Source organism: Mytilus trossulus, chromosome 1 (assembly GCF_036588685.1).
Source record: "Mytilus trossulus isolate FHL-02 chromosome 1, PNRI_Mtr1.1.1.hap1, whole genome shotgun sequence".
Lineage (NCBI taxonomy): Eukaryota > Metazoa > Mollusca > Bivalvia > Mytilida > Mytilidae > Mytilus > Mytilus trossulus.
In genome coordinates this window covers 110,749,626-110,774,632 of record NC_086373.1, presented here as the reverse complement: position 1 = coordinate 110,774,632, position 25,007 = coordinate 110,749,626, and the positions used below count along the sequence as shown (strand labels likewise).

Sequence of the window (25,007 nt, the reverse complement as noted above, 5' to 3'; positions counted from 1 at the left end):
TAAAATAATAAGAAACAAAAACGTGATGAAAAAAAAAACCATACAAAAATGAAAAAAAAACAAAAAATTGAAAAATTAAAGACAAAAAAAAATTAATGATAAATTGACAGATTAAAACAATACTTTATTTTACATTTTCAATAAAAGGTGAAATGTCAATTTTGAAAGAAACCTGAGTTACCTGTACATGTAAATTTTAATGAAACATACCAGCTTAAAACTTCAACCCTGATTGATTATAACAGGTAACATAATTAGATAAAACATATACCTATGTTTTATGACCCCCAATAAATGGCCAACATCTCAAGATTGAAAACCCCAATAAATGTTCACCATTGGATGTTGACCATGCAAGAGGGTGGACATAACTAAGAAGATGTCACAGGTTGTACTGTAGTTAAAATTTAATACGCCAGAAGCGCGCTACGTCCACTCAAGTGTCTTAAAAAATCGACTATTCATGACCCTAACTGTTTTCTAGATATCCCTAGTGTTCAAGTATTGTCTAACACCTATTCAGTAAACTTTGGAGGAACGATTGTGCTTGGATGTCAAGTTACTGCCAATCCGTTAGCCACTGACGTGTTTTGGCAAAAACTTGTGAATGGTGTTCTAATAACAGTTGATATGAGTACAAATAACTTTAACAAGTACAGTGGATCTACAGTGCAATCTCCATCTCTGATTATCATCGATGCTACAGAGGCGGATGAAGGGGATTACGTCTGTTCGGCTACAAACGCAGCCGGAACAGGTTCCAGTAGTCAGACTTTTCTCAATGTTGTAGGAAGTAAGTAATACACTAACCTCAATTTCGTTTTTGATAATCAAGGAAAGATATGACATATTTTCTTAAGCGCAGCGCAGTGCTGATCTTGCATTAAAATTGGCATCTGTCAGACACCCACTCCTTGTTTGCCGAATATTGATTTAATTTAATGAGATAGATGAACAACACATCTTTGTTAATTTAATGACAGTTTATGCAACTCTCATACCAATGAGCAATTCGGTCATCTATAAAACAAAATTTAATCCACCATTTTCTACATAAGAAAATACCTGAAACAAGTGAAGATTATTATACAATGTATATGTTATCCAGGGACTTTCGGTATTTTAGTTATTCACCTTTTTTTAAAACATTTCCGTTCGTTGAATGAAATCATATTTAGTCATATTTACGTGTGTGTACTTTTTGGATCAACGAGACAGCTTCATCTTATTTACTGTCATGTTCATCTTCATGTGTTGGTATGCTTAGCTTGATAATGCGTGCACTATTATTGAAACAAGGAACGGTTAATGTTACAGCATCGTAGAACTCTTAATAAAACGTTCCTTAAAGTAAATATATAACTCTCCTTTAAGATTACATCCTAAAAGTAATGTAAGGCAACATATTTTCTCACTAGAGACCTAATCAGGGAACGGCAGTTTTGCAGCCTTTACTTTATATGTCCATAATTATATTTTGTAGATATACCAACAGTAAGTATACCTCAAAGTGCGTACAGTGTAGATGTTGGAAGTCAAATTACAATTCCCTGTACTATGTCAGCCAATCCCTCAGAGACAAATATCTACTGGACTGTGACAGATGGCAACAACGCAGAACAGACCATCTCCATGACGAATACCCAGAAATATCAAGGATCTTCTGTAAACTCCCCTTCACTGATCATTCTCAGTACGACTCAGAGTGACTTTGGTGTTTATAGATGTCATGCTACAAATAATGTTGGTACCGGACACAGTAATCCGACAACACTTAATGTTGTGGGAAGTAAGTATATTACGTCCACTTTATAGATGTCATGCTACAAACAATGTTGGTACTGGACAGAGTAATCCGACCACACTTAATGTTGTGGGAAGTAAGTATATTACGTCCACTTTATAGATGTCATGCTACAAACAATGTTGGTACTGGACACAGTAATCCGACCACACTTAATGTTGTGGGAAGTAAGTATATTACGTCCACTTTATAGATGTCATGCTACAAACAATGTTGGTACTGGACACAGTAATCCGACCACACTTAATGTTGTGGGAAGTAAGTATATTACGTCCACTTTATAGATGTCATGCTACAAACAATGTTGGTACTGGACACAGTAATCCGACAACACTTAACGTTGTGGGAAGTAAGTATATAACGTCCACTTTATAGATGTCATGCTACAAACAATGTTGGTACTGGACAGAGTCATCCGACCACACTTAATGTTGTGGGAAGTAAGTATATAACGTCCACTTTATAGATGTCATGCTACAAACAATGTTGGTACTGGACAGAGTAATCCGACCACACTTAATGTTGTGGGAAGTAAGTATATTACGTCCACTTTATAGATGTCATGCTACAAACAATGTTGGTACTGGACAGAGTAATCCGACCACACTTAATGTTGTGGGAAGTAAGTATATAACGTCCACTTTATAGATGTCATGCTACAAACAATGTTGGTACTGGACACAGTAATCCGACCACACTTAATGTTGTGGGAAGTAAGTATATAACGTCCACTTTATAGATGTCATGCTACAAACAATGTTGGTAGTGGACACAGTAATCCGACCACACTTAATGTTGTGGGAAGTAAGTATATAACGTCCACTTTATAGATGTCATGCTACAAACAATGTTGGTACTGGACACAGTAATCCGACCACACTTAATGTTGTGGGAAGTAAGTATATTACGTCCACTTTATAGATGTCATGCTACAAACAATGTTGGTACTGGACACAGTAATCCGACCACACTTAATGTTGTGGGAAGTAAGTATATAACGTCCACTTTATAGATGTCATGCTACAAACAATGTTGGTACTGGACACAGTAATCCGACCACACTTAATGTTGTGGGAAGTAAGTATATAACGTCCACTTTATAGATGTCATGCTACAAACAATGTTGGTACTGGACACAGTAATCCGACAACACTTAATGTTGTGGGAAGTAAGTATATTACGTCCACTTTATAGATGTCATGCTACAAACAATGTTGGTACTGGACACAGTAATCCGACCACACTCAATGTTGTGGGAAGTAAGTATATAACGTCCACTTTATAGATGTCATGCTACAAACAATGTTGGTACTGGACACAGTAATCCGACCACACTTAATGTTGTGGGAAGTAAGTATATAACGTCCACTTTATAGATGTCATGCTACAAACAATGTTGGTACTGGACACAGTAATCCGACCACACTTAATGTTGTGGGAAGTAAGTATATTACGTCCACTTTATAGATGTCATGCTACAAACAATGTTGGTACTGGACACAGTAATCCGACCACACTTAATGTTGTGGGAAGTAAGTATATTACGTCCACTTTATAGATGTCATGCTACAAACAATGTTGGTACTGGACACAGTAATCCGACCACACTTAATGTTGTGGGAAGTAAGTATATAACGTCCACTTTATAGATGTCATGCTACAAACAATGTTGGTACCGGACACAGTAATCCGACCACACTTAATGTTGTGGGAAGTAAGTATATAACGTCCACTTTATAGATGTCATGCTACAAACAATGTTGGTACTGGACAGAGTAATCCGACCACACTTAATGTTGTGGGAAGTAAGTATATTACGTCCACTTTATAGATGTCATGCTACAAACAATGTTGGTACTGGACAGAGTAATCCGACCACACTTAATGTTGTGGGAAGTAAGTATATTACGTCCACTTTATAGATGTCATGCTACAAACAATGTTGGTACTGGACACAGTAATCCGACCACACTTAATGTTGTGGGAAGTAAGTATATTACGTCCACTTTATAGATGTCATGCTACAAACAATGTTGGTACTGGACACAGTAATCCGACCACACTTAATGTTGTGGGAAGTAAGTATATTACGTCCACTTTATAGATGTCATGCTACAAACAATGTTGGTACTGGACACAGTAATCCGACCACACTTAATGTTGTGGGAAGTAAGTATATTACGTCCACTTTATAGATGTCATGCTACAAACAATGTTGGTACTGGACACAGTAATCCGACCACACTTAATGTTGTGGGAAGTAAGTATATAACGTCCACTTTATAGATGTCATGCTACAAACAATGTTGGTACTGGACACAGTAATCCGACCACACTTAATGTTGTGGGAAGTAAGTATATAACGTCCACTTTATAGATGTCATGCTACAAACAATGTTGGTACTGGACACAGTAATCCGACCACACTTAATGTTGTGGGAAGTAAGTATATTACGTCCACTTTATAGATGTCATGCTACAAACAATGTTGGTACTGGACACAGTAATCCAACCACACTTAATGTTGTGGGAAGTAAGTATATAACGTCCACTTTATAGATGTCATGCTACAAACAATGTTGGTACTGGACACAGTAATCCGACAACACTTAACGTTGTGGGAAGTAAGTATATTACGTCCACTTTATAGATGTCATGCTACAAACAATGTTGGTACTGGACACAGTAATCCGACAACACTCAATGTTGTGGGAAGTAAGTATATTACGTCCACTTTATAGATGTCATGCTACAAACAATGTTGGTACTGGACACAGTAATCCGACCACACTTAATGTTGTGGGAAGTAAGTATATAACGTCCACTTTATAGATGTCATGCTACAAACAATGTTGGTACTGGACAGAGTAATCCGACCACACTTAATGTTGTGGGAAGTAAGTATATAACGTCCACTTTATAGATGTCATGCTACAAACAATGTTGGTACTGGACACAGTAATCCGACAACACTTAATGTTGTGGGAAGTAAGTATATAACGTCCACTTTATAGATGTCATGCTACAAACAATGTTGGTACTGGACAGAGTCATCCGACCACACTTAATGTTGTGGGAAGTAAGTATATAACGTCCACTTTATAGATGTCATGCTACAAACAATGTTGGTACTGGACACAGTAATCCGACCACACTTAATGTTGTGGGAAGTAAGTATATAACGTCCACTTTATAGATGTCATGCTACAAACAATGTTGGTACTGGACACAGTAATCCGACCACACTTAATGTTGTGGGAAGTAAGTATATAACGTCCACTTTATAGATGTCATGCTACAAACAATGTTGGTACTGGACACAGTAATCCGACCACACTTAATGTTGTGGGAAGTAAGTATATAACGTCCACTTTATAGATGTCATGCTACAAACAATGTTGGTACTGGACACAGTAATCCGACCACACTTAATGTTGTGGGAAGTAAGTATATTACGTCCACTTTATAGATGTCATGCTACAAACAATGTTGGTACTGGACACAGTAATCCGACCACACTTAATGTTGTGGGAAGTAAGTATATAACGTCCACTTTATAGATGTCATGCTACAAACAATGTTGGTACTGGACACAGTAATCCGACCACACTTAATGTTGTGGGAAGTAAGTATATAACGTCCACTTTATAGATGTCATGCTACAAACAATGTTGGTACTGGACACAGTAATCCGACCACACTTAATGTTGTGGGAAGTAAGTATATTACGTCCACTTTATAGATGTCATGCTACAAACAATGTTGGTACTGGACACAGTAATCCGACCACACTTAATGTTGTGGGAAGTAAGTATATAACGTCCACTTTATAGATGTCATGCTACAAACAATGTTGGTACTGGACACAGTAATCCGACAACACTCAATGTTGTGGGAAGTAAGTATATTACGTCCACTTTATAGATGTCATGCTACAAACAATGTTGGTACTGGACACAGTAATCCGACAACACTCAATGTTGTGGGAAGTAAGTATATAACGTCCACTTTATAGATGTCATGCTACAAACAATGTTGGTACTGGACACAGTAATCCGACCACACTTAATGTTGTGGGAAGTAAGTATATAACGTCCACTTTATAGATGTCATGCTACAAACAATGTTGGTACTGGACAGAGTAATCCGACCACACTTAATGTTGTGGGAAGTAAGTATATAACGTCCACTTTATAGATGTCATGCTACAAACAATGTTGGTACTGGACACAGTAATCCGACCACACTTAATGTTGTGGGAAGTAAGTATATAACGTCCACTTTATAGATGTCATGCTACAAACAATGTTGGTACTGGACACAGTAATCCGACCACACTTAATGTTGTGGGAAGTAATTATATTACGTCCACTTTATAGATGTCATGCTACAAACAATGTTGGTACTGGACACAGTAATCCGACCACACTTAATGTTGTGGGAAGTAAGTATATTACGTCCACTTTATAGATGTCATGCTACAAACAATGTTGGTACTGGACACAGTAATCCGACAACACTCAATGTTGTGGGAAGTAAGTATATTACGTCCACTTTATAGATGTCATGCTACAAACAATGTTGGTACTGGACACAGTAATCCGACCACACTTAATGTTGTGGGAAGTAAGTATATAACGTCCACTTTATAGATGTCATGCTACAAACAATGTTGGTACTGGACACAGTAATCCGACCACACTTAATGTTGTGGGAAGTAATTATATTACGTCCACTTTATAGATGTCATGCTACAAACAATGTTGGTACTGGACACAGTAATCCGACCACACTTAATGTTGTGGGAAGTAAGTATATTACGTCCACTTTATAGATGTCATGCTACAAACAATGTTGGTACTGGACACAGTAATCCGACCACACTTAATGTTGTGGGAAGTAAGTATATTACGTCCACTTTATAGATGTCATGCTACAAACAATGTTGGTACTGGACACAGTAATCCGACCACACTTAATGTTGTGGGAAGTAAGTATATAACGTCCACTTTATAGATGTCATGCTACAAACAATGTTGGTACTGGACACAGTAATCCGACCACACTTAATGTTGTGGGAAGTAAGTATATAACGTCCACTTTATAGATGTCATGCTACAAACAATGTTGGTACTGGACACAGTAATCCGACAACACTCAATGTTGTGGGAAGTAAGTATATAACGTCCACTTTATAGATGTCATGCTACAAACAATGTTGGTACTGGACAGAGTAATCCGACCACACTTAATGTTGTGGGAAGTAAGTATATTACGTCCACTTTATAGATGTCATGCTTCAAACAATGTTGGTACTGGACACAGTAATCCGACCACACTTAATGTTGTGGGAAGTAAGTATATTACGTCCACTTTATAGATGTCATGCTACAAACAATGTTGGTACTGGACACAGTAATCCGACCACACTTAATGTTGTGGGAAGTAAGTATATAACGTCCACTTTATAGATGTCATGCTACAAACAATGTTGGTACTGGACACAGTAATCCGACCACACTTAATGTTGTGGGAAGTAAGTATATAACGTCCACTTTATAGATGTCATGCTACAAACAATGTTGGTACCGGACACAGTAATCCGACCACACTTAATGTTGTGGGAAGTAAGTATATAACGTCCACTTTATAGATGTCATGCTACAAACAATGTTGGTACTGGACACAGTAATCCGACCACACTTAATGTTGTGGGAAGTAAGTATATTACGTCCACTTTATAGATGTCATGCTACAAACAATGTTGGTACTGGACACAGTAATCCGACAACACTCAATGTTGTGGGAAGTAAGTATATAACGTCCACTTTATAGATGTCATGCTACAAATAATGTTGGTACTGGACAGAGTAATCCGACCACACTTAATGTTGTGGGAAGTAAGTATATAACGTCCACTTTATAGATGTCATGCTACAAACAATGTTGGTACTGGACAGAGTAATCCGACCACACTTAATGTTGTGGGAAGTAAGTATATAACGTCCACTTTATAGATGTCATGCTACAAACAATGTTGGTACTGGACAGAGTAATCCGACCACACTTAATGTTGTGGGAAGTAAGTATATTACGTCCACTTTATAGATGTCATGCTACAAACAATGTTGGTACTGGACACAGTAATCCGACCACACTTAATGTTGTGGGAAGTAAGTATATAACGTCCACTTTATAGATGTCATGCTACAAACAATGTTGGTACTGGACAGAGTAATCCGACCACACTTAATGTTGTGGGAAGTAAGTATATAACGTCCACTTTATAGATGTCATGCTACAAACAATGTTGGTACTGGACACAGTAATCCGACCACACTTAATGTTGTGGGAAGTAAGTATATAACGTCCACTTTATAGATGTCATGCTACAAACAATGTTGGTACTGGACACAGTAATCCGACCACACTTAATGTTGTGGGAAGTAAGTATATTACGTCCACTTTATAGATGTCATGCTACAAACAATGTTGGTACTGGACACAGTAATCCGACCACACTTAATGTTGTGGGAAGTAAGTATATTACGTCCACTTTATAGATGTCATGCTACAAACAATGTTGGTACTGGACACAGTAATCCGACAACACTTAATGTTGTGGGAAGTAAGTATATAACGTCCACTTTATAGATGTCATGCTACAAACAATGTTGGTACTGGACAGAGTAATCCGACCACACTTAATGTTGTGGGAAGTAAGTATATTACGTCCACTTTATAGATGTCATGCTACAAACAATGTTGGTACCGGACACAGTAATCCGACCACACTTAATGTTGTGGGAAGTAAGTATATAACGTCCACTTTATAGATGTCATGCTACAAACAATGTTGGTACTGGACACAGTAATCCGACCACACTTAATGTTGTGGGAAGTAAGTATATAACGTCCACTTTATAGATGTCATGCTACAAACAATGTTGGTACTGGACACAGTAATCCGACCACACTTAATGTTGTGGGAAGTAAGTATATTACGTCCACTTTATAGATGTCATGCTACAAACAATGTTGGTACTGGACACAGTAATCCGACCACACTTAATGTTGTGGGAAGTAAGTATATAACGTCCACTTTATAGATGTCATGCTACAAACAATGTTGGTACTGGACACAGTAATCCGACAACACTTAATGTTGTGGGAAGTAAGTATATAACGTCCACTTTATAGATGTCATGCTACAAACAATGTTGGTACTGGACACAGTAATCCGACCACACTTAATGTTGTGGGAAGTAAGTATATTACGTCCACTTTATAGATGTCATGCTACAAACAATGTTGGTACTGGACACAGTAATCCGACCACACTTAATGTTGTGGGAAGTAAGTATATTACGTCCACTTTATAGATGTCATGCTACAAACAATGTTGGTACTGGACACAGTAATCCGACCACACTTAATGTTGTGGGAAGTAAGTATATTACGTCCACTTTATAGATGTCATGCTACAAACAATGTTGGTACTGGACACAGTAATCCGACAACACTCAATGTGTGGGAAGTAAGTATATTACGTCCACTTTATAGATGTCATGCTACAAACAATGTTGGTACTGGACACAGTAATCCGACCACACTTAATGTTGTGGGAAGTAAGTATATTACGTCCACTTTATAGATGTCATGCTACAAATAATGTTGGTACTGGACACAGTAATCCGACCACACTTAATGTTGTGGGAAGTAAGTATATAACGTCCACTTTATAGATGTCATGCTACAAACAATGTTGGTACTGGACACAGTAATCCGACCACACTTAATGTTGTGGGAAGTAAGTATATTACGTCCACTTTATAGATGTCATGCTACAAACAATGTTGGTACTGGACACAGTAATCCGACCACACTTAATGTTGTGGGAAGTAAGTATATTACGTCCACTTTATAGATGTCATGCTACAAACAATGTTGGTACTGGACACAGTAATCCGACCACACTTAATGTTGTGGGAAGTAAGTATATTACGTCCACTTTATAGATGTCATGCTACAAACAATGTTGGTACTGGACACAGTAATCCGACCACACTTAATGTTGTGGGAAGTAAGTATATTACGTCCACTTTATAGATGTCATGCTACAAACAATGTTGGTACTGGACAGAGTAATCCGACCACACTTAATGTTGTGGGAAGTAAGTATATAACGTCCACTTTATAGATGTCATGCTACAAACAATGTTGGTACTGGACAGAGTAATCCGACCACACTTAATGTTGTGGGAAGTAAGTATATTACGTCCACTTTATAGATGTCATGCTACAAACAATGTTGGTACCGGACACAGTAATCCGACCACACTTAATGTTGTGGGAAGTAAGTATATAACGTCCACTTTATAGATGTCATGCTACAAACAATGTTGGTACTGGACACAGTAATCCGACCACACTTAATGTTGTGGGAAGTAAGTATATAACGTCCACTTTATAGATGTCATGCTACAAACAATGTTGGTACTGGACACAGTAATCCGACCACACTTAATGTTGTGGGAAGTAAGTATATTACGTCCACTTTATAGATGTCATGCTACAAACAATGTTGGTACTGGACACAGTAATCCGACCACACTTAATGTTGTGGGAAGTAAGTATATAACGTCCACTTTATAGATGTCATGCTACAAACAATGTTGGTACTGGACACAGTAATCCGACCACACTTAATGTTGTGGGAAGTAAGTATATAACGTCCACTTTATAGATGTCATGCTACAAACAATGTTGGTACTGGACACAGTAATCCGACCACACTTAATGTTGTGGGAAGTAAGTATATAACGTCCACTTTATAGATGTCATGCTACAAACAATGTTGGTACTGGACACAGTAATCCGACCACACTTAATGTTGTGGGAAGTAAGTATATAACGTCCACTTTATAGATGTCATGCTACAAACAATGTTGGTACTGGACACAGTAATCCGACAACACTTAACGTTGTGGGAAGTAAGTATATTACGTCCACTTTATAGATGTCATGCTACAAACAATGTTGGTACTGGACACAGTAATCCGACAACACTCAATGTTGTGGGAAGTAAGTATATAACGTCCACTTTATAGATGTCATGCTACAAACAATGTTGGTACTGGACACAGTAATCCGACAACACTCAATGTTGTGGGAAGTAAGTATATTACGTCCACTTTATAGATGTCATGCTACAAACAATGTTGGTACTGGACACAGTAATCCGACCACACTTAATGTTGTGGGAAGTAAGTATATAACGTCCACTTTATAGATGTCATGCTACAAACAATGTTGGTACTGGACACAGTAATCCGACCACACTTAATGTTGTGGGAAGTAAGTATATTACGTCCACTTTATAGATGTCATGCTACAAACAATGTTGGTACTGGACACAGTAATCCGACCACACTTAATGTTGTGGGAAGTAAGTATATTACGTCCACTTTATAGATGTCATGCTACAAACAATGTTGGTACTGGACACAGTAATCCGACCACACTTAATGTTGTGGGAAGTAAGTATATTACGTCCACTTTATAGATGTCATGCTACAAACAATGTTGGTAGTGGACACAGTAATCCGACCACACTTAATGTTGTGGGAAGTAAGTATATTACGTCCACTTTATAGATGTCATGCTACAAACAATGTTGGTACTGGACACAGTAATCCGACCACACTTAATGTTGTGGGAAGTAAGTATATAACGTCCACTTTATAGATGTCATGCTACAAACAATGTTGGTACTGGACACAGTAATCCGACCACACTTAATGTTGTGGGAAGTAAGTATATAACGTCCACTTTATAGATGTCATGCTACAAACAATGTTGGTACTGGACACAGTAATCCGACCACACTTAATGTTGTGGGAAGTAAGTATATTACGTCCACTTTATAGATGTCATGCTACAAACAATGTTGGTACTGGACACAGTAATCCGACCACACTTAATGTTGTGGGAAGTAAGTATATAACGTCCTATATCTATAAATAATGTTGGTACTGGACACAGTAATCCGACCACACTTAATGTTGTGGGAAGTAAGTATATTACGTCCACTTTATAGATGTCATGCTACAAATAATGTTGGTACTGGACACAGTAATCCGACCACACTTAATGTTGTGGGAAGTAAGTATATTACGTCCACTTTATAGATGTCATGCTACAAATAATGTTGGTACTGGACACAGTAATCCGACCACACTTAATGTTGTGGGAAGTAAGTATATAACGTCCACTTTATAGATGTCATGCTACAAACAATGTTGGTACTGGACACAGTAATCCGACCACACTTAATGTTGTGGGAAGTAAGTATATTACGTCCACTTTATAGATGTCATGCTACAAACAATGTTGGTACTGGACACAGTAATCCGACCACACTTAATGTTGTGGGAAGTAAGTATATTACGTCCACTTTATAGATGTCATGCTACAAACAATGTTGGTACTGGACACAGTAATCCGACCACACTTAATGTTGTGGGAAGTAAGTATATAACGTCCACTTTATAGATGTCATGCTACAAACAATGTTGGTACTGGACACAGTAATCCGACCACACTTAATGTTGTGGGAAGTAAGTATATAACGTCCACTTTATAGATGTCATGCTACAAATAATGTTGGTACTGGACACAGTAATCCGACCACACTTAATGTTGTGGGAAGTAAGTATATAACGTCCACTTTATAGATGTCATGCTACAAACAATGTTGGTACTGGACACAGTAATCCGACCACACTTAATGTTGTGGGAAGTAAGTATATTACGTCCACTTTATAGATGTCATGCTACAAACAATGTTGGTACTGGACAGAGTAATCCGACCACACTTAATGTTGTGGGAAGTAAGTATATAACGTCCACTTTATAGATGTCATGCTACAAACAATGTTGGTACTGGACACAGTAATCCGACCACACTTAATGTTGTGGGAAGTAAGTATATTACGTCCACTTTATAGATGTCATGCTACAAACAATGTTGGTACTGGACACAGTAATCCGACCACACTTAATGTTGTGGGAAGTAAGTATATAACGTCCACTTTATAGATGTCATGCTACAAACAATGTTGGTACTGGACACAGTAATCCGACCACACTTAATGTTGTGGGAAGTAAGTATATTACGTCCACTTTATAGATGTCATGCTACAAACAATGTTGGTACTGGACACAGTAATCCGACCACACTTAATGTTGTGGGAAGTAAGTATATAACGTCCACTTTATAGATGTCATGCTACAAACAATGTTGGTACTGGACACAGTAATCCGACCACACTTAATGTTGTGGGAAGTAAGTATATAACGTCCACTTTATAGATGTCATGCTACAAACAATGTTGGTAGTGGACACAGTAATCCGACCACACTTAATGTTGTGGGAAGTAAGTATATTACGTCCACTTTATAGATGTCATGCTACAAACAATGTTGGTACTGGACACAGTAATCCGACCACACTTAATGTTGTGGGAAGTAAGTATATAACGTCCACTTTATAGATGTCATGCTACAAACAATGTTGGTACTGGACACAGTAATCCGACCACACTTAATGTTGTGGGAAGTAAGTATATAACGTCCACTTTATAGATGTCATGCTACAAACAATGGTGGTACTGGACACAGTAATCCGACAACACTTAACGTTGTGGGAAGTAAGTATATTACGTCCACTTTATAGATGTCATGCTACAAACAATGTTGGTACTGGACAGAGTAATCCGACCACACTTAACGTTGTGGGAAGTAAGTATATTACGTCCACTTTATAGATGTCATGCTACAAACAATGTTGGTACTGGACACAGTAATCCGACAACACTTAACGTTGTGGGAAGTAAGTATATTACGTCCACTTTATAGATGTCATGCTACAAACAATGTTGGTACTGGACACAGTAATCCGACCACACTTAATGTTGTGGGAAGTAAGTATATAACGTCCACTTTATAGATGTCATGCTACAAACAATGTTGGTACTGGACACAGTAATCCGACCACACTTAATGTGGTGGGAAGTAAGTATATTACGTCCACTTTATAGATGTCATGCTACAAACAATGTTGGTACTGGACACAGTAATCCGACCACACTCAATGTTGTGGGAAGTAAGTATATTACGTCCACTTTATAGATGTCATGCTACAAACAATGTTGGTACTGGACACAGTAATCCGACCACACTTAATGTTGTGGGAAGTAAGTATATTACGTCCACTTTATAGATGTCATGCTACAAACAATGTTGGTACTGGACACAGTAATCCGACCACACTTAATGTTGTGGGAAGTAAGTATATTACGTCCACTTTATAGATGTCATGCTACAAACAATGTTGATACTGGACACAGTAATCCGACCACACTTAATGTTGTGGGAAGTAAGTATATAACGTCCACTTTATAGATGTCATGCTACAAACAATGTTGGTACTGGACACAGTAATCCGACCACACTTAATGTTGTGGGAAGTAAGTATATTACGTCCACTTTATAGATGTCATGCTACAAACAATGTTGGTAGTGGACACAGTAATCCGACCACACTTAATGTTGTGGGAAGTAAGTATATTACGTCCACTTTATAGATGTCATGCTACAAACAATGTTGGTACTGGACACAGTAATCCGACCACACTTAATGTTGTGGGAAGTAAGTATATTACGTCCACTTTATAGATGTCATGCTACAAACAATGTTGGTACTGGACACAGTAATCCGACCACACTTAATGTTGTGGGAAGTAAGTATATAACGTCCACTTTATAGATGTCATGCTACAAACAATGTTGGTACTGGACACAGTAATCCGACCACACTTAATGTTGTGGGAAGTAAGTATATAACGTCCACTTTATAGATGTCATGCTACAAACAATGTTGGTACTGGACACAGTAATCCGACAACACTTAATGTTGTGGGAAGTAAGTATATAACGTCCACTTTATAGATGTCATGCTACAAACAATGTTGGTACTGGACACAGTAATCCGACAACACTCAATGTTGTGGGAAGTAAGTATATAACGTCCACTTTATAGATGTCATGCTACAAATAATGTTGGTACTGGACAGAGTAATCCGACCACACTTAATGTTGTGGGAAGTAAGTATATAACGTCCACTTTATAGATGTCATGCTACAAACAATGTTGGTACTGGACACAGTAATCCGACAACACTCAATGTTGTGGGAAGTAAGTATATAACGTCCACTTTATCAATTTCCTTCTTTTAAAGCTTTAATTGAGCATATATATGTTACAGGGAATTTGTGAAATCAGGAATTTTGTAAAATCACTGAAATTTCAGGGAATTTGTAAAATCACTGAACTGATTAGTGATTTTATAAAATCCCTGATTTTGACTAGTGATTTTACAAAATTCCTGAAATAATTAAGATCTTTTTTACAGATTCACTGATTAAATTCAGAGAATTTGTAAAATACATTCATTAATTTTTATAAAGAATTTCTGTAAAAAACGACTACAACAGTAACACTCAATAGGTTTGAGGTTAATCTTGTCTTTAGTTTAATATTGAGAGAGCGGTTTTCATGCACAAAACAACCGACTTACTGTAGAACAATGGCTCAGGAACAAATGTATTGAAATCAAGTGCAAACATACACACAAAAGTTACTTCAAATAATTGAAGTAAAATTAAAGTGCAACATATGGAACCAGGGAAATTATGATAAACATTTTGGAATAGTTTGTCAATGAGCCACAGAAAGAAGACAAAACAAGCTCTTATGAACACCTTGTTTGAAACAAAATTACTGTTTATTATAGTTTTTCTGTATAATTACTGTAGAAAATAAAACCAATTTTAGCATATTTTTAAAATTAAATGTAAAAACGGAACATTAGGTCAATTTCTGTCATAAGAGAAAAAAAACATATGTAAGGTATAATAAATCGAGTGGGTTAGGGTATGTGATCCAGTGGCAAATATTACATGCATATCAGAACAAGAGCATCTTATTGCTGCATGGAAATTGATATATAAAAAGCAAATAAGTGTTGTATTATTAATTTGCTGCCTACAAAATAACATTTATATTCACAAAATAATATTAAAAAAAGACAACAGAAAATATTGGTAATAATACTTTGTTTTGTACTTGCATGTTTATGAATAGGTTCTATCCAAGCAAAAATAAACAAAAAGTTTTACCTACTTTGGTCATATTTCAGTCACATGTATTCTATCACAAAGTGAATAAGTTTCTAAACTTTCTCAACTCTTTTAAACCAAATAAAGTAAATATTTTCAAGTTGTTGATAAATGAAGGTATGCAGTTCTTCAATGTGGAAATTTGAAAAAAATGTTAAAAATGGTATTCATCAGATGAAGATGTTTAAAAAATATTATGTATGTCTTGAAGACATGTACAGCATAATTAAGAAAATTCACATATCAATAGCTTATAGTGGTAAGGATGTCACCCAAACTTGTCATGCAAAAATAAGCAAATTCAGAGTGGTCTAAATATCCGTTTATATGCCTTTTAGTCATTATCATTATACACTAGTTCTAGCTCATAGTGTTTATAAAAGAAATATATTTTCAAATCATTAGTGATCATTCATTTTGTCTATTTTTATATTAAGAAAAACACAATTCTAATAGCATGTTATACTTTATTGTAATCAGGGATTTTACAAAATCCCTAGCTCTATTTTCAGTGATTTTGTAAAATCCCTATCAATTTCAGGGATTTTACAAAACCACTGAAACTGTTAGTGATTTTACACAATTACTGATTAGTCCAGTAATTTTACAAAATCCCTGGTTTTACGAATTCCCTGTAACATATATATATATATATATAGCATATGGTTGTTATCAATTACATTAAAATTTACAAATTTCCAGACAATTCTTTTAAAGAAAATACAATGCCTGATTAAATATTTGTTGTGTTTAAATCACAATATACAATGATTTTGTCTTCTTCAAATGCATGTACTAGTATATGTAATATATCATGTCTTTTGATACAGCTTTACCAATAGTGACTGTTGCACAAACTAATTACCCTGTTAATTATGGACAGTCTGTCCAGCTAGTGTGTACTGTAAGTGCCACTCCATCCCACACACAAGTGTACTGGACTAGAGTACAGAACACACAGGCAGTGACCATTACTACCTCAAATACAGCCAAATATAGCGGATCTACCATCAGTAATCCATCTCTTACTATAAATGTCGTGGACCAAAATGATGAAACATTTTATGTTTGTTATGCAACAAATGTGGTGGGAACTGGACAGAGTCAACAAACCTTTGTAGATGTTTCTGGAAGTATGTATTTCGTTTTATTTTTTATGTATATACATTAATTTAGATTCATCATTTAGTCATCTGTTTGCATTTGTAGTTTAATTCTGAACATTCGAATTTAAACAAGGTACCGGTTGGTAGGTCGACATTGACAGTCAAAACCATGACAAAGGATGAAGATGACAGACATAATGTTCCTAATCAACACATGAAACCGTTATATTTCAATGTTGGCAGAAAATTAAAAAAAACGTCTAGGAAAGTCATATCTATATATGTATTTCCTTTTTCAGGTTTACCTGTTGTGACTGTTCAGTCTAACAGTTACAGTGTACTACTTGGACAGACAGCAACTCTTGTTTGTACAATATCCGCTAACCCCAGTGCCACAAGTGTACTGTGGAATAAAGTTATAAATGGAGTACAATCTTCTCTTTCAACTACTGCTGGAAAGTATAACACACCAACTGTCAGCAGTCCTAATCTAATTGTCAACACTGCTGCTCAGATTGATGAGGGCTACTATGTGTGTACAGCAGCTAACGTTGTCGGTACCGGATCTTCATCTCAGACATATTTGACTGTCACAGGAAGTAAGTGTATTCTGGTGTTATGTGAAGGTGTCAGTAATGTACGGATTTTGAATTTCGTTGATCTTTTTGGAAAATCAAGGTAACTCACAGAATCGGAAGTAGGACGCAATCACTTACCAGATCAGACGACTACACAAAGAAAAAAATTACGGATTTGATCATGATTGTCACCTCAACCGACCTGATACATGAAAATTAAGCTAAAATCAGTTCATCTGATTCAATGAAAGAAAAGTTACACGAGTTAGACAGTTGAATTAAAAATCATGAAAATTAAAATTTATCTTTGTAAATGTTCGCATAAAGTTCTCTGTGTTTCTGGTTACTCGGTTTTTTTTTTTTATAGATTCCAAAGTTGTTTTTCTTGTTTGAATGGGTTTACACCAGTAATTTGTATAATCCTTTATAGCTTGCTGTTCGGTGAAAGCCAAGGCTTCCTGTTGACGGCCACACTTTGATCTATAATGGTTTACTTAAACAAATTGTGTCTTAGATGGAAAGTTGCCTCATTGGCACTCATACCATATTTTGAACTTCATATATTTATCGTCTGTATTTTAAAAAATGGATGTTTTACTGATACACTTTACAAATGTTTGAAATAACTTGTTAAAATATTGGTATTGAATGAAGTATTATAGAATGAAAATTATAAAAAAAATATAGAATTGTATAAACATTTTGTGAGAATCAATGTAAATATAAAATAACTTTTGCAGATCTACCATCAGTAACTGTAGCTTTATCAAATTACAACACTAACATTGGTGCGACTGTGACTCTTGGTTGTACTGTTGTGGCCTCTCCTGCTGCCACCAATGTATACTGGCAACGTTTTGTTAACAATCTACAACAAACTGTTGATACCACCTCTTCCAACTCACGATATAGTGGTTCTTCGGTCTCTAATCCGTCACTGGTCATCACTAACGCCCAATCATCGGATGAAGGAAACTATATGTGTTATGCTACCAACAGAATTGGAACTGGTAATAGTCAGCAGACCTATCTAGACGTTATTGGAAGTAAGTTGATTTACGAAAAGAAAGTTTTTAGAAAGTTATAAATCATATTTCTTTTTCATAAAAGAATTCTCCTATAACATTTTCTCAGTATTCTGCGTAATACTTTGACATCTGCAATCACCAGAAAGGATGATCATTGTGACATACAAAATCGACGTTTATATTATTAAATCAGTTTCAAAACCCTGTCCTCAACTAATACCGAAGTGTTTGTATAAACATAGAAGACAAGGGTTTCATTTTTTTCTGAATTATGAAATAATGATTTAAACTGATCACGTAGGTTCTTTTTTAAAGTATTTATATGCATGCTGTCACATAAAAATTCAGTAATATTGACATCGAAGGGGGTCTGTCAGCGGTATAACAATTGTTTTATCATCGTTCCGTTGGTGGATATAGTTATATAGATATAGTAAAGCGCTTAAGTTTGTCGATACTTTACTATATAAGGGATATCCCCGCTTGGAATTTACCTTTGATTTCGATATTTTCGTCATTACCTTTTTGTGTGTTTTAGTTAAAATACTAAGGTTTGGGTCAATTTTCAGATAATAGTAAATGCAGCGCAAATATAAAGCACGTTTAAGAACTGGCTAAATAATTTACCCAAATGAATTCCTTATACTTGCAACACCTAAATATATGCAATAAGCTCTTTTAAATAAAAGTGAATAACAACAAAAATTTTAAATAAATGACTTTTCCAGATATACCTGTTGTGACAGTACAAGAGAATGTTTACTCTGTCAACATCGGAAGTAGCATCAATCTGGTGTGTAATGTACAAGCCAATCCTAGCCATACTTCTGTCACGTGGCGGAAAATTATAAATGGAGTAACAACAACGGTTACAATATCTGGGAGGTTTTCCGGCGCTGCAGTCAACAGTCCAACTCTAACAATAACTAATGCAATTCTAAACGATGAAGGCTATTATGTATGTTTAGCGACGAATAGTGTTGGAACAGGTCAAAGTTCACAAACGTTTTTAGATGTCATTGGCAGTAAGTGGCATGAATTAAAAAATAGACAACTGGAGTTTATAATAAAAAATAATTATAATTATAATAACTTTAAAAAAAATGTAAGGTAATTATCGTTATAATATTAATTTCCTTACTTGAACTCAAATATATTTATATACCAGACAGACACATAGATAAAGCATTTAAGGAAGTTGTCTAATAGATATAGAAAGATGTGGTATGAGTGTCAATGAGACAACTCTCCATCCAAATAATAATTAATAAAAGTAAACCATTATAGGTCTAAGTTTATATTAGTTAAATGATCTGATAATTGGATATATTAGTTGCATAATAAAAATTTTAACCATGTCATTAACCTTATTCACTTATGTCGTGTAAAAATGTATGTATGCTTGTAGTTTATAGAACAAAAAGATCAATAAAAAAGGAAAGATAATTGAGTATTTAACCAAGCAAAATGTTTATTAGCCACACATCCTTGGTCAAACAACTGAGCACTACTAAACTAAAATCTTCTCATCCTACTCTGCATATTGAATAAAAGTTATGATTATAAAGACAATTATTCTGTAGGTGTCCCTACTGTTTCTATTGGGTCCAACTACTACTCCGTCAACTACGGACATACAGCAACCATTGTATGCAATGTTGTTGCAACACCAACAGAAACAAGTATATCGTGGCAGAAAATACATAATGGTATACCATCAACAATAGTTATAACAGGGAGATACCAGGGTGGTACTGTATCTTCACCAAATTTGATTATCACTGGTGCGGAGAGTACAGATGAGGCATTCTACATATGTTCTGCTTCTAACAGTTTAGGAACAGGGCGAAGTTCTCAGACATACCTCGATGTTCAAGGATGTAAGTATCAGAAAGTAGACAATATCCTAGATATCAATATGATGCATAGCAATATAGATGGCAATGCAATAAATATCAATAAGAAATGTTCAAAAAGATGGGTGAGATATATCATAGGGACATTCAAATTAATTAATAAGCTTACAACGCCATGGATAAAATAGAAAAATACAAACAGACAAATAATAGTACACATGACACAACTTGGGAAACTAAAGACTAATCAACAACATCAACTTACTTTTACCACAACATGCAGATTAAAACACATAATATGCTGTTCATTTTCATCATCGTCCAGCAACTGATTACGCCTCATCATAGAAGATAATGGAATAATTGTGTGACAAAAGTCTATAGCTTTGATCAAAGTTAATTTGAACAAAGGTAAATGTTATTGTTGATTTACCATATTACTCTCTTAAGCTGTTCCCTGTGTATAGATAAAATTTCGTTCACCAAATCTTACCTTTCACAGCTGTTCCTTCCGTACAGATATTATCCAACTTTTACTCAGTGGAGATTGGTTTTTCTGTCACGCTCCAGTGCACTGTGACAGCTAATTCATCTCATACAAGCGTGACATGGAAGAAGATAGTTAACGGACAGGAAAGTAATATAGGATCAAACAATAGATATTCAGGAGGCAGTACCAATACACCTTCTTTGACAATTTCCAACGCTGTTGACACAGACGAAGGGTATTACATATGTACCGCAGCAAATGCAGTGGGCACAGGTCAAAGTTCACAGACATATTTAGACGTTACAGGAAGTGAGTTTTTCATATTTGCTTCTTCTTCTTCCCTTAGATGTTTTTTTTGTTTTATTTTCTTTAAGATAAATTATTGGTATCAAATTTTTTGTATCTTTTTGCACGTAGATTTGCAAGATTTACGTTACAGAAGAAAACCACGTGTATATGTAGTTCACTAGTTACGTGATCTTTACCTATCTTTTTTTATCCCTGTCCAGGTATATTAACAGTCACTGTACCACAGTCATCCTATAGTGTGAATCATGGTCAGTCAGTACAGTTGGTATGTACCGTTTCCGGAACTCCTGCAGTACAAAATGTGTACTGGCAACAGAACACAAATGGCGTTCAAACAAATATCAACTCGAACACAAATTCGAACAAATATTCAGGATCTTCAACAGGAACCCCGTCTCTGACAATTCTGAATGCTGACAGTAATGACGTAGGATCGTACACATGTTACGCTACAAACTCTGTCGGAACTGGACATAGTCAACAGACTCAGCTTTCCGTAGTTGGCAGTAAGTTTGTCTTAGCCTTAAAAGGATACACAAATGTCGCCTTCTTTTTTTAAATTGTGGTAATTAACGTCTTACCATATAATGTGTAATCGACTTTAAAACATTAATTTATAACTTTTTTCCTGAAAATTATCAACGGGACCTCTTTTGAATTTCTGTACAATGTATAAAAAATTTAGTTATTCAACAAGTTGACATATGGTTTGTAGATATACAAAACCATGCTCAAAAACGAAAAGACAAACATTATTTTAAAGACCACTATGTGAAAACTCAATAATGTGCAAAAGGGTTCCCACTATATTTCAGGGATGATTCCATGTGCACCAGTTAGTAAACCGATCCTGCTTCAGATGTGATATCTGGCCAGTTGTTCATGGTGTGTAAACATTGTAATTTCAATCCAAAATTTAGAATGTACACGTGAAATCTTTTGTAGATGTACCCTCTGTTACAATCGGACAAGGCTATACTGTTGTTCTTGGAAATTCTATCACTTTGACATGTACTATACTTGCCACCCCGGCTGCCACCAGCGTTCAATGGAATAGAATAACAAATAATGCACCTGTTGCAATAATCGTAGCCAGCAACCCAACTAAATATGCAGGTGCTACTATCAGTACGCCATCTTTGACAATTTCTAACTCTGTTGAGGGCGATGAAGGATACTACACTTGTGAAGCAACAAACTCCGTTGGAACAGGAACTAGTACCCATACCTTCTTAAACGTTCTAGGAAGTAAGTATATGAGTAATTCCACTTCTTTTTTTTTTACGGTGAAAATGATGTAGATTGAATTATAATGATGATAAGGAGGAGGAGGAGGAGGAGTAAAATCAGTAGCTTGAAGAGGAGAAAGGGGAGAATTATTTTTTTTTTTAAATAAATAGACTCATCATAGATACCAGGACTAAATTTTGTATATACGCCAGACGTGCGTTTCGTCTTCAAAAGACTCATCAGTGACGCTCGAATCTAAAATAGTTAAAAAAAAAAAAAAAAAAGAAGTCAAATAAAGTTCAAAGTTGAAGAGCATTGAAATCCAAAATGAAATATTGTAAGCTTTTGAAAAATCTTATTTATGTCATGTATTTTTGAAGAAAAAAAGTTTGGGGTTTCCCTTATCATAGGATGAACTATCCATTTGCATCAAAGAGAATATAAGTTGTGTATTCGCAACTTCTCTTCAACCTAACTACATTTCATTCAAACGTCATTCAAACGTTCTCTTGATCTCAACCATATTATATTATTGTACTCCACTTTTTTTATTTATTAATCCAAATCCTTTTTTGATGTTTTGTGAACTAATGCAGTAACGTTGCTTTTGACTTTTTTGGGGTGGACCCATTTTTCATTCGTACAATTTCAGAAGCCCCTTATTACAATATATTTTATTATGTATGTTACTTTCTAACAATTTTTTCAATATTACTCAAATGCGCATTTCCTATTATTTTTTCTTGTCAAAATCATTTCTAAGTTCTGTTTTATCTAAGAAGGGTCTTTCTTATTCCTTTATTCAGAGGTACTGGTACCTTTGATAACTATTTACACCACTGGGTCGATGCAACTGCTGGTGGACGAGGCTATCACCAGCCCAGTAGTCAACACTTCGGTGAATGAATATCAATAATGAGGTCATTTTTATAAATTTCCTGTTTACAAAACTTTGAATTTTTTGAAAAACTAAGGATTTTCTTATCCCTGGCATAGATTACCGTAGCCGGATTTGGCACAACTTTTTGGAATTTCGGATCCTCAAAGCTCTTCAAATTTTTACTTGTTTGGCTTTATAAATATTTTGATATGAGCGTCACTGGTGAGTCTTATGTAGAAGAAACGCGCGTCTGGCGTACTAAGTTTTTTACTTATTTTGTATTTCCAACTTGGCCAAATATTTATGAACCCCCTACTTAAAGTTTATTAAACTTTTCTCACAACCTTAATCATATAATGCTATGTAAATTCTTTAACTTGGTTTTCATTAGAATCTATGTTTTATGATGAAGGGTTTCTTTTTGCAAATCACGGTCCTTGTGAAAGGCGTGTATAATATTTGAGAGCTATGCTTGCAGTATTTGAAGTTGTTTGTTATTTCGTTCGCTGGTAATATAAAACTTCTTTGATTTCATCAATGCATGATGACATTTGCATTAGAAACACGATGCCTCATTTTCTTACGCAAAGCATTCTCCTTCGAGTTTGGTTTCATTATTCCTTTTTCATTTAGATCTCGGTAAAGTGTTAAATATGACAAAGGAAAACTTTGTAATCTGAAACATAAGTTATTCATTTGAAAAAAAATAATAAGTTATTCCTTCTCAGTGATTTATTATTTTTTTATTCATTTAACTACTCTTATAGCAATACCAGCGGTTACCATTCCCCAGTCACAGTATAGTGTAACTGTTGGTTTGTCCGTTACCATGATTTGTACCGTGTCAGCCAACCCTGCTCATACATCAGTTAGTTGGCAAAAAGTTGTAAATGGAGTAGCAACAAATATCAATCTATCTCAGACGAGTAAATACTCCGGATCTACTACTACATCACCATCTTTGACTGTTCTGAATGCTGTCATTGCTGACCAAGGATATTACACATGTAGTGCCCAGAATAGTGTCGGCACAGGTACCAGTTCACAGACATATCTGGGTGTATCGGGAAGTGAGTAAAATTTATCATTAATGGACAGGAAAATATTATGCATATGCTATAAGAAACTGTTATATCAAAACATTGGTTCAGCATATTTGAAAACAAAAGTTTATTATTTCAATCCTGATAAAACCAATGTGTGTCCTTTCGATCCTCAAGCTTAAATAGGCCAAATAATGTACAAAGTTGAAGAGCATCAAGGACCAAAAATTCCTAAAACTGTTGTCAAATATAGCTAAGGCAATCTATTCCTGAAGTTGAAAAGTTTTAGTATTTCAAAAACTCAAAGTTTTGTAAACAGTTAATTTATAATTGTGACCATATCAATGATAATTCATGTCAACACAGAAGTGCTAAATACTTGGCTGGTGATACCCTCGGCGAATAAAAGTTTGTTGATGCGATACAATAAACGTTTGTCCTT

The 25,007-nt window shown here is 35.8% G+C and overlaps 2 protein-coding genes across 2 annotated transcripts in view; both read left to right on the top strand.

Annotated features, from left to right (window-relative positions):
• The window catches only part of LOC134705878 (hemicentin-1-like), a 31,309-nt gene extending 29,494 nt beyond the window's left edge, over positions 1-1,815 (top strand). The window contains exons 13-14 of the mRNA XM_063564595.1: positions 485-793; positions 1,484-1,815. Coding sequence (XP_063420665.1) covers positions 485-793; positions 1,484-1,815 — 641 coding nt within the window. The remainder of the gene's footprint in view (positions 1-484; positions 794-1,483) is intronic.
• A 17-nt stretch (positions 1,816-1,832) lies between these two features.
• Positions 1,833-25,007, top strand: part of LOC134705871 (hemicentin-1-like) — a 48,769-nt gene continuing 25,594 nt past the window's right edge. Inside the window, exons 1-37 of the mRNA XM_063564588.1 lie at positions 1,833-1,971; positions 2,271-2,426; positions 2,635-2,790; positions 3,181-3,336; positions 3,545-3,700; positions 3,909-4,064; positions 4,455-4,610; positions 5,183-5,338; positions 5,638-5,793; positions 6,184-6,339; positions 6,548-6,703; positions 7,094-7,249; positions 7,458-7,613; positions 7,822-7,977; positions 8,277-8,432; positions 8,732-8,887; positions 9,187-9,432; positions 9,823-9,978; positions 10,278-10,433; positions 10,733-10,888; positions 11,279-11,434; positions 11,643-11,798; positions 12,177-12,332; positions 12,541-12,696; positions 12,905-13,060; positions 13,451-13,606; positions 13,997-14,152; positions 14,452-14,607; positions 16,876-17,178; positions 17,451-17,750; positions 18,470-18,775; positions 19,486-19,782; positions 20,341-20,637; positions 21,116-21,412; positions 21,613-21,918; positions 22,358-22,660; positions 24,290-24,592. Of these exons, the coding sequence (XP_063420658.1) occupies positions 1,833-1,971; positions 2,271-2,426; positions 2,635-2,790; positions 3,181-3,336; positions 3,545-3,700; positions 3,909-4,064; positions 4,455-4,610; positions 5,183-5,338; positions 5,638-5,793; positions 6,184-6,339; positions 6,548-6,703; positions 7,094-7,249; positions 7,458-7,613; positions 7,822-7,977; positions 8,277-8,432; positions 8,732-8,887; positions 9,187-9,432; positions 9,823-9,978; positions 10,278-10,433; positions 10,733-10,888; positions 11,279-11,434; positions 11,643-11,798; positions 12,177-12,332; positions 12,541-12,696; positions 12,905-13,060; positions 13,451-13,606; positions 13,997-14,152; positions 14,452-14,607; positions 16,876-17,178; positions 17,451-17,750; positions 18,470-18,775; positions 19,486-19,782; positions 20,341-20,637; positions 21,116-21,412; positions 21,613-21,918; positions 22,358-22,660; positions 24,290-24,592 (7,153 nt within the window). The remainder of the gene's footprint in view (positions 1,972-2,270; positions 2,427-2,634; positions 2,791-3,180; positions 3,337-3,544; positions 3,701-3,908; positions 4,065-4,454; positions 4,611-5,182; positions 5,339-5,637; positions 5,794-6,183; positions 6,340-6,547; positions 6,704-7,093; positions 7,250-7,457; positions 7,614-7,821; positions 7,978-8,276; positions 8,433-8,731; positions 8,888-9,186; positions 9,433-9,822; positions 9,979-10,277; positions 10,434-10,732; positions 10,889-11,278; positions 11,435-11,642; positions 11,799-12,176; positions 12,333-12,540; positions 12,697-12,904; positions 13,061-13,450; positions 13,607-13,996; positions 14,153-14,451; positions 14,608-16,875; positions 17,179-17,450; positions 17,751-18,469; positions 18,776-19,485; positions 19,783-20,340; positions 20,638-21,115; positions 21,413-21,612; positions 21,919-22,357; positions 22,661-24,289; positions 24,593-25,007) is intronic.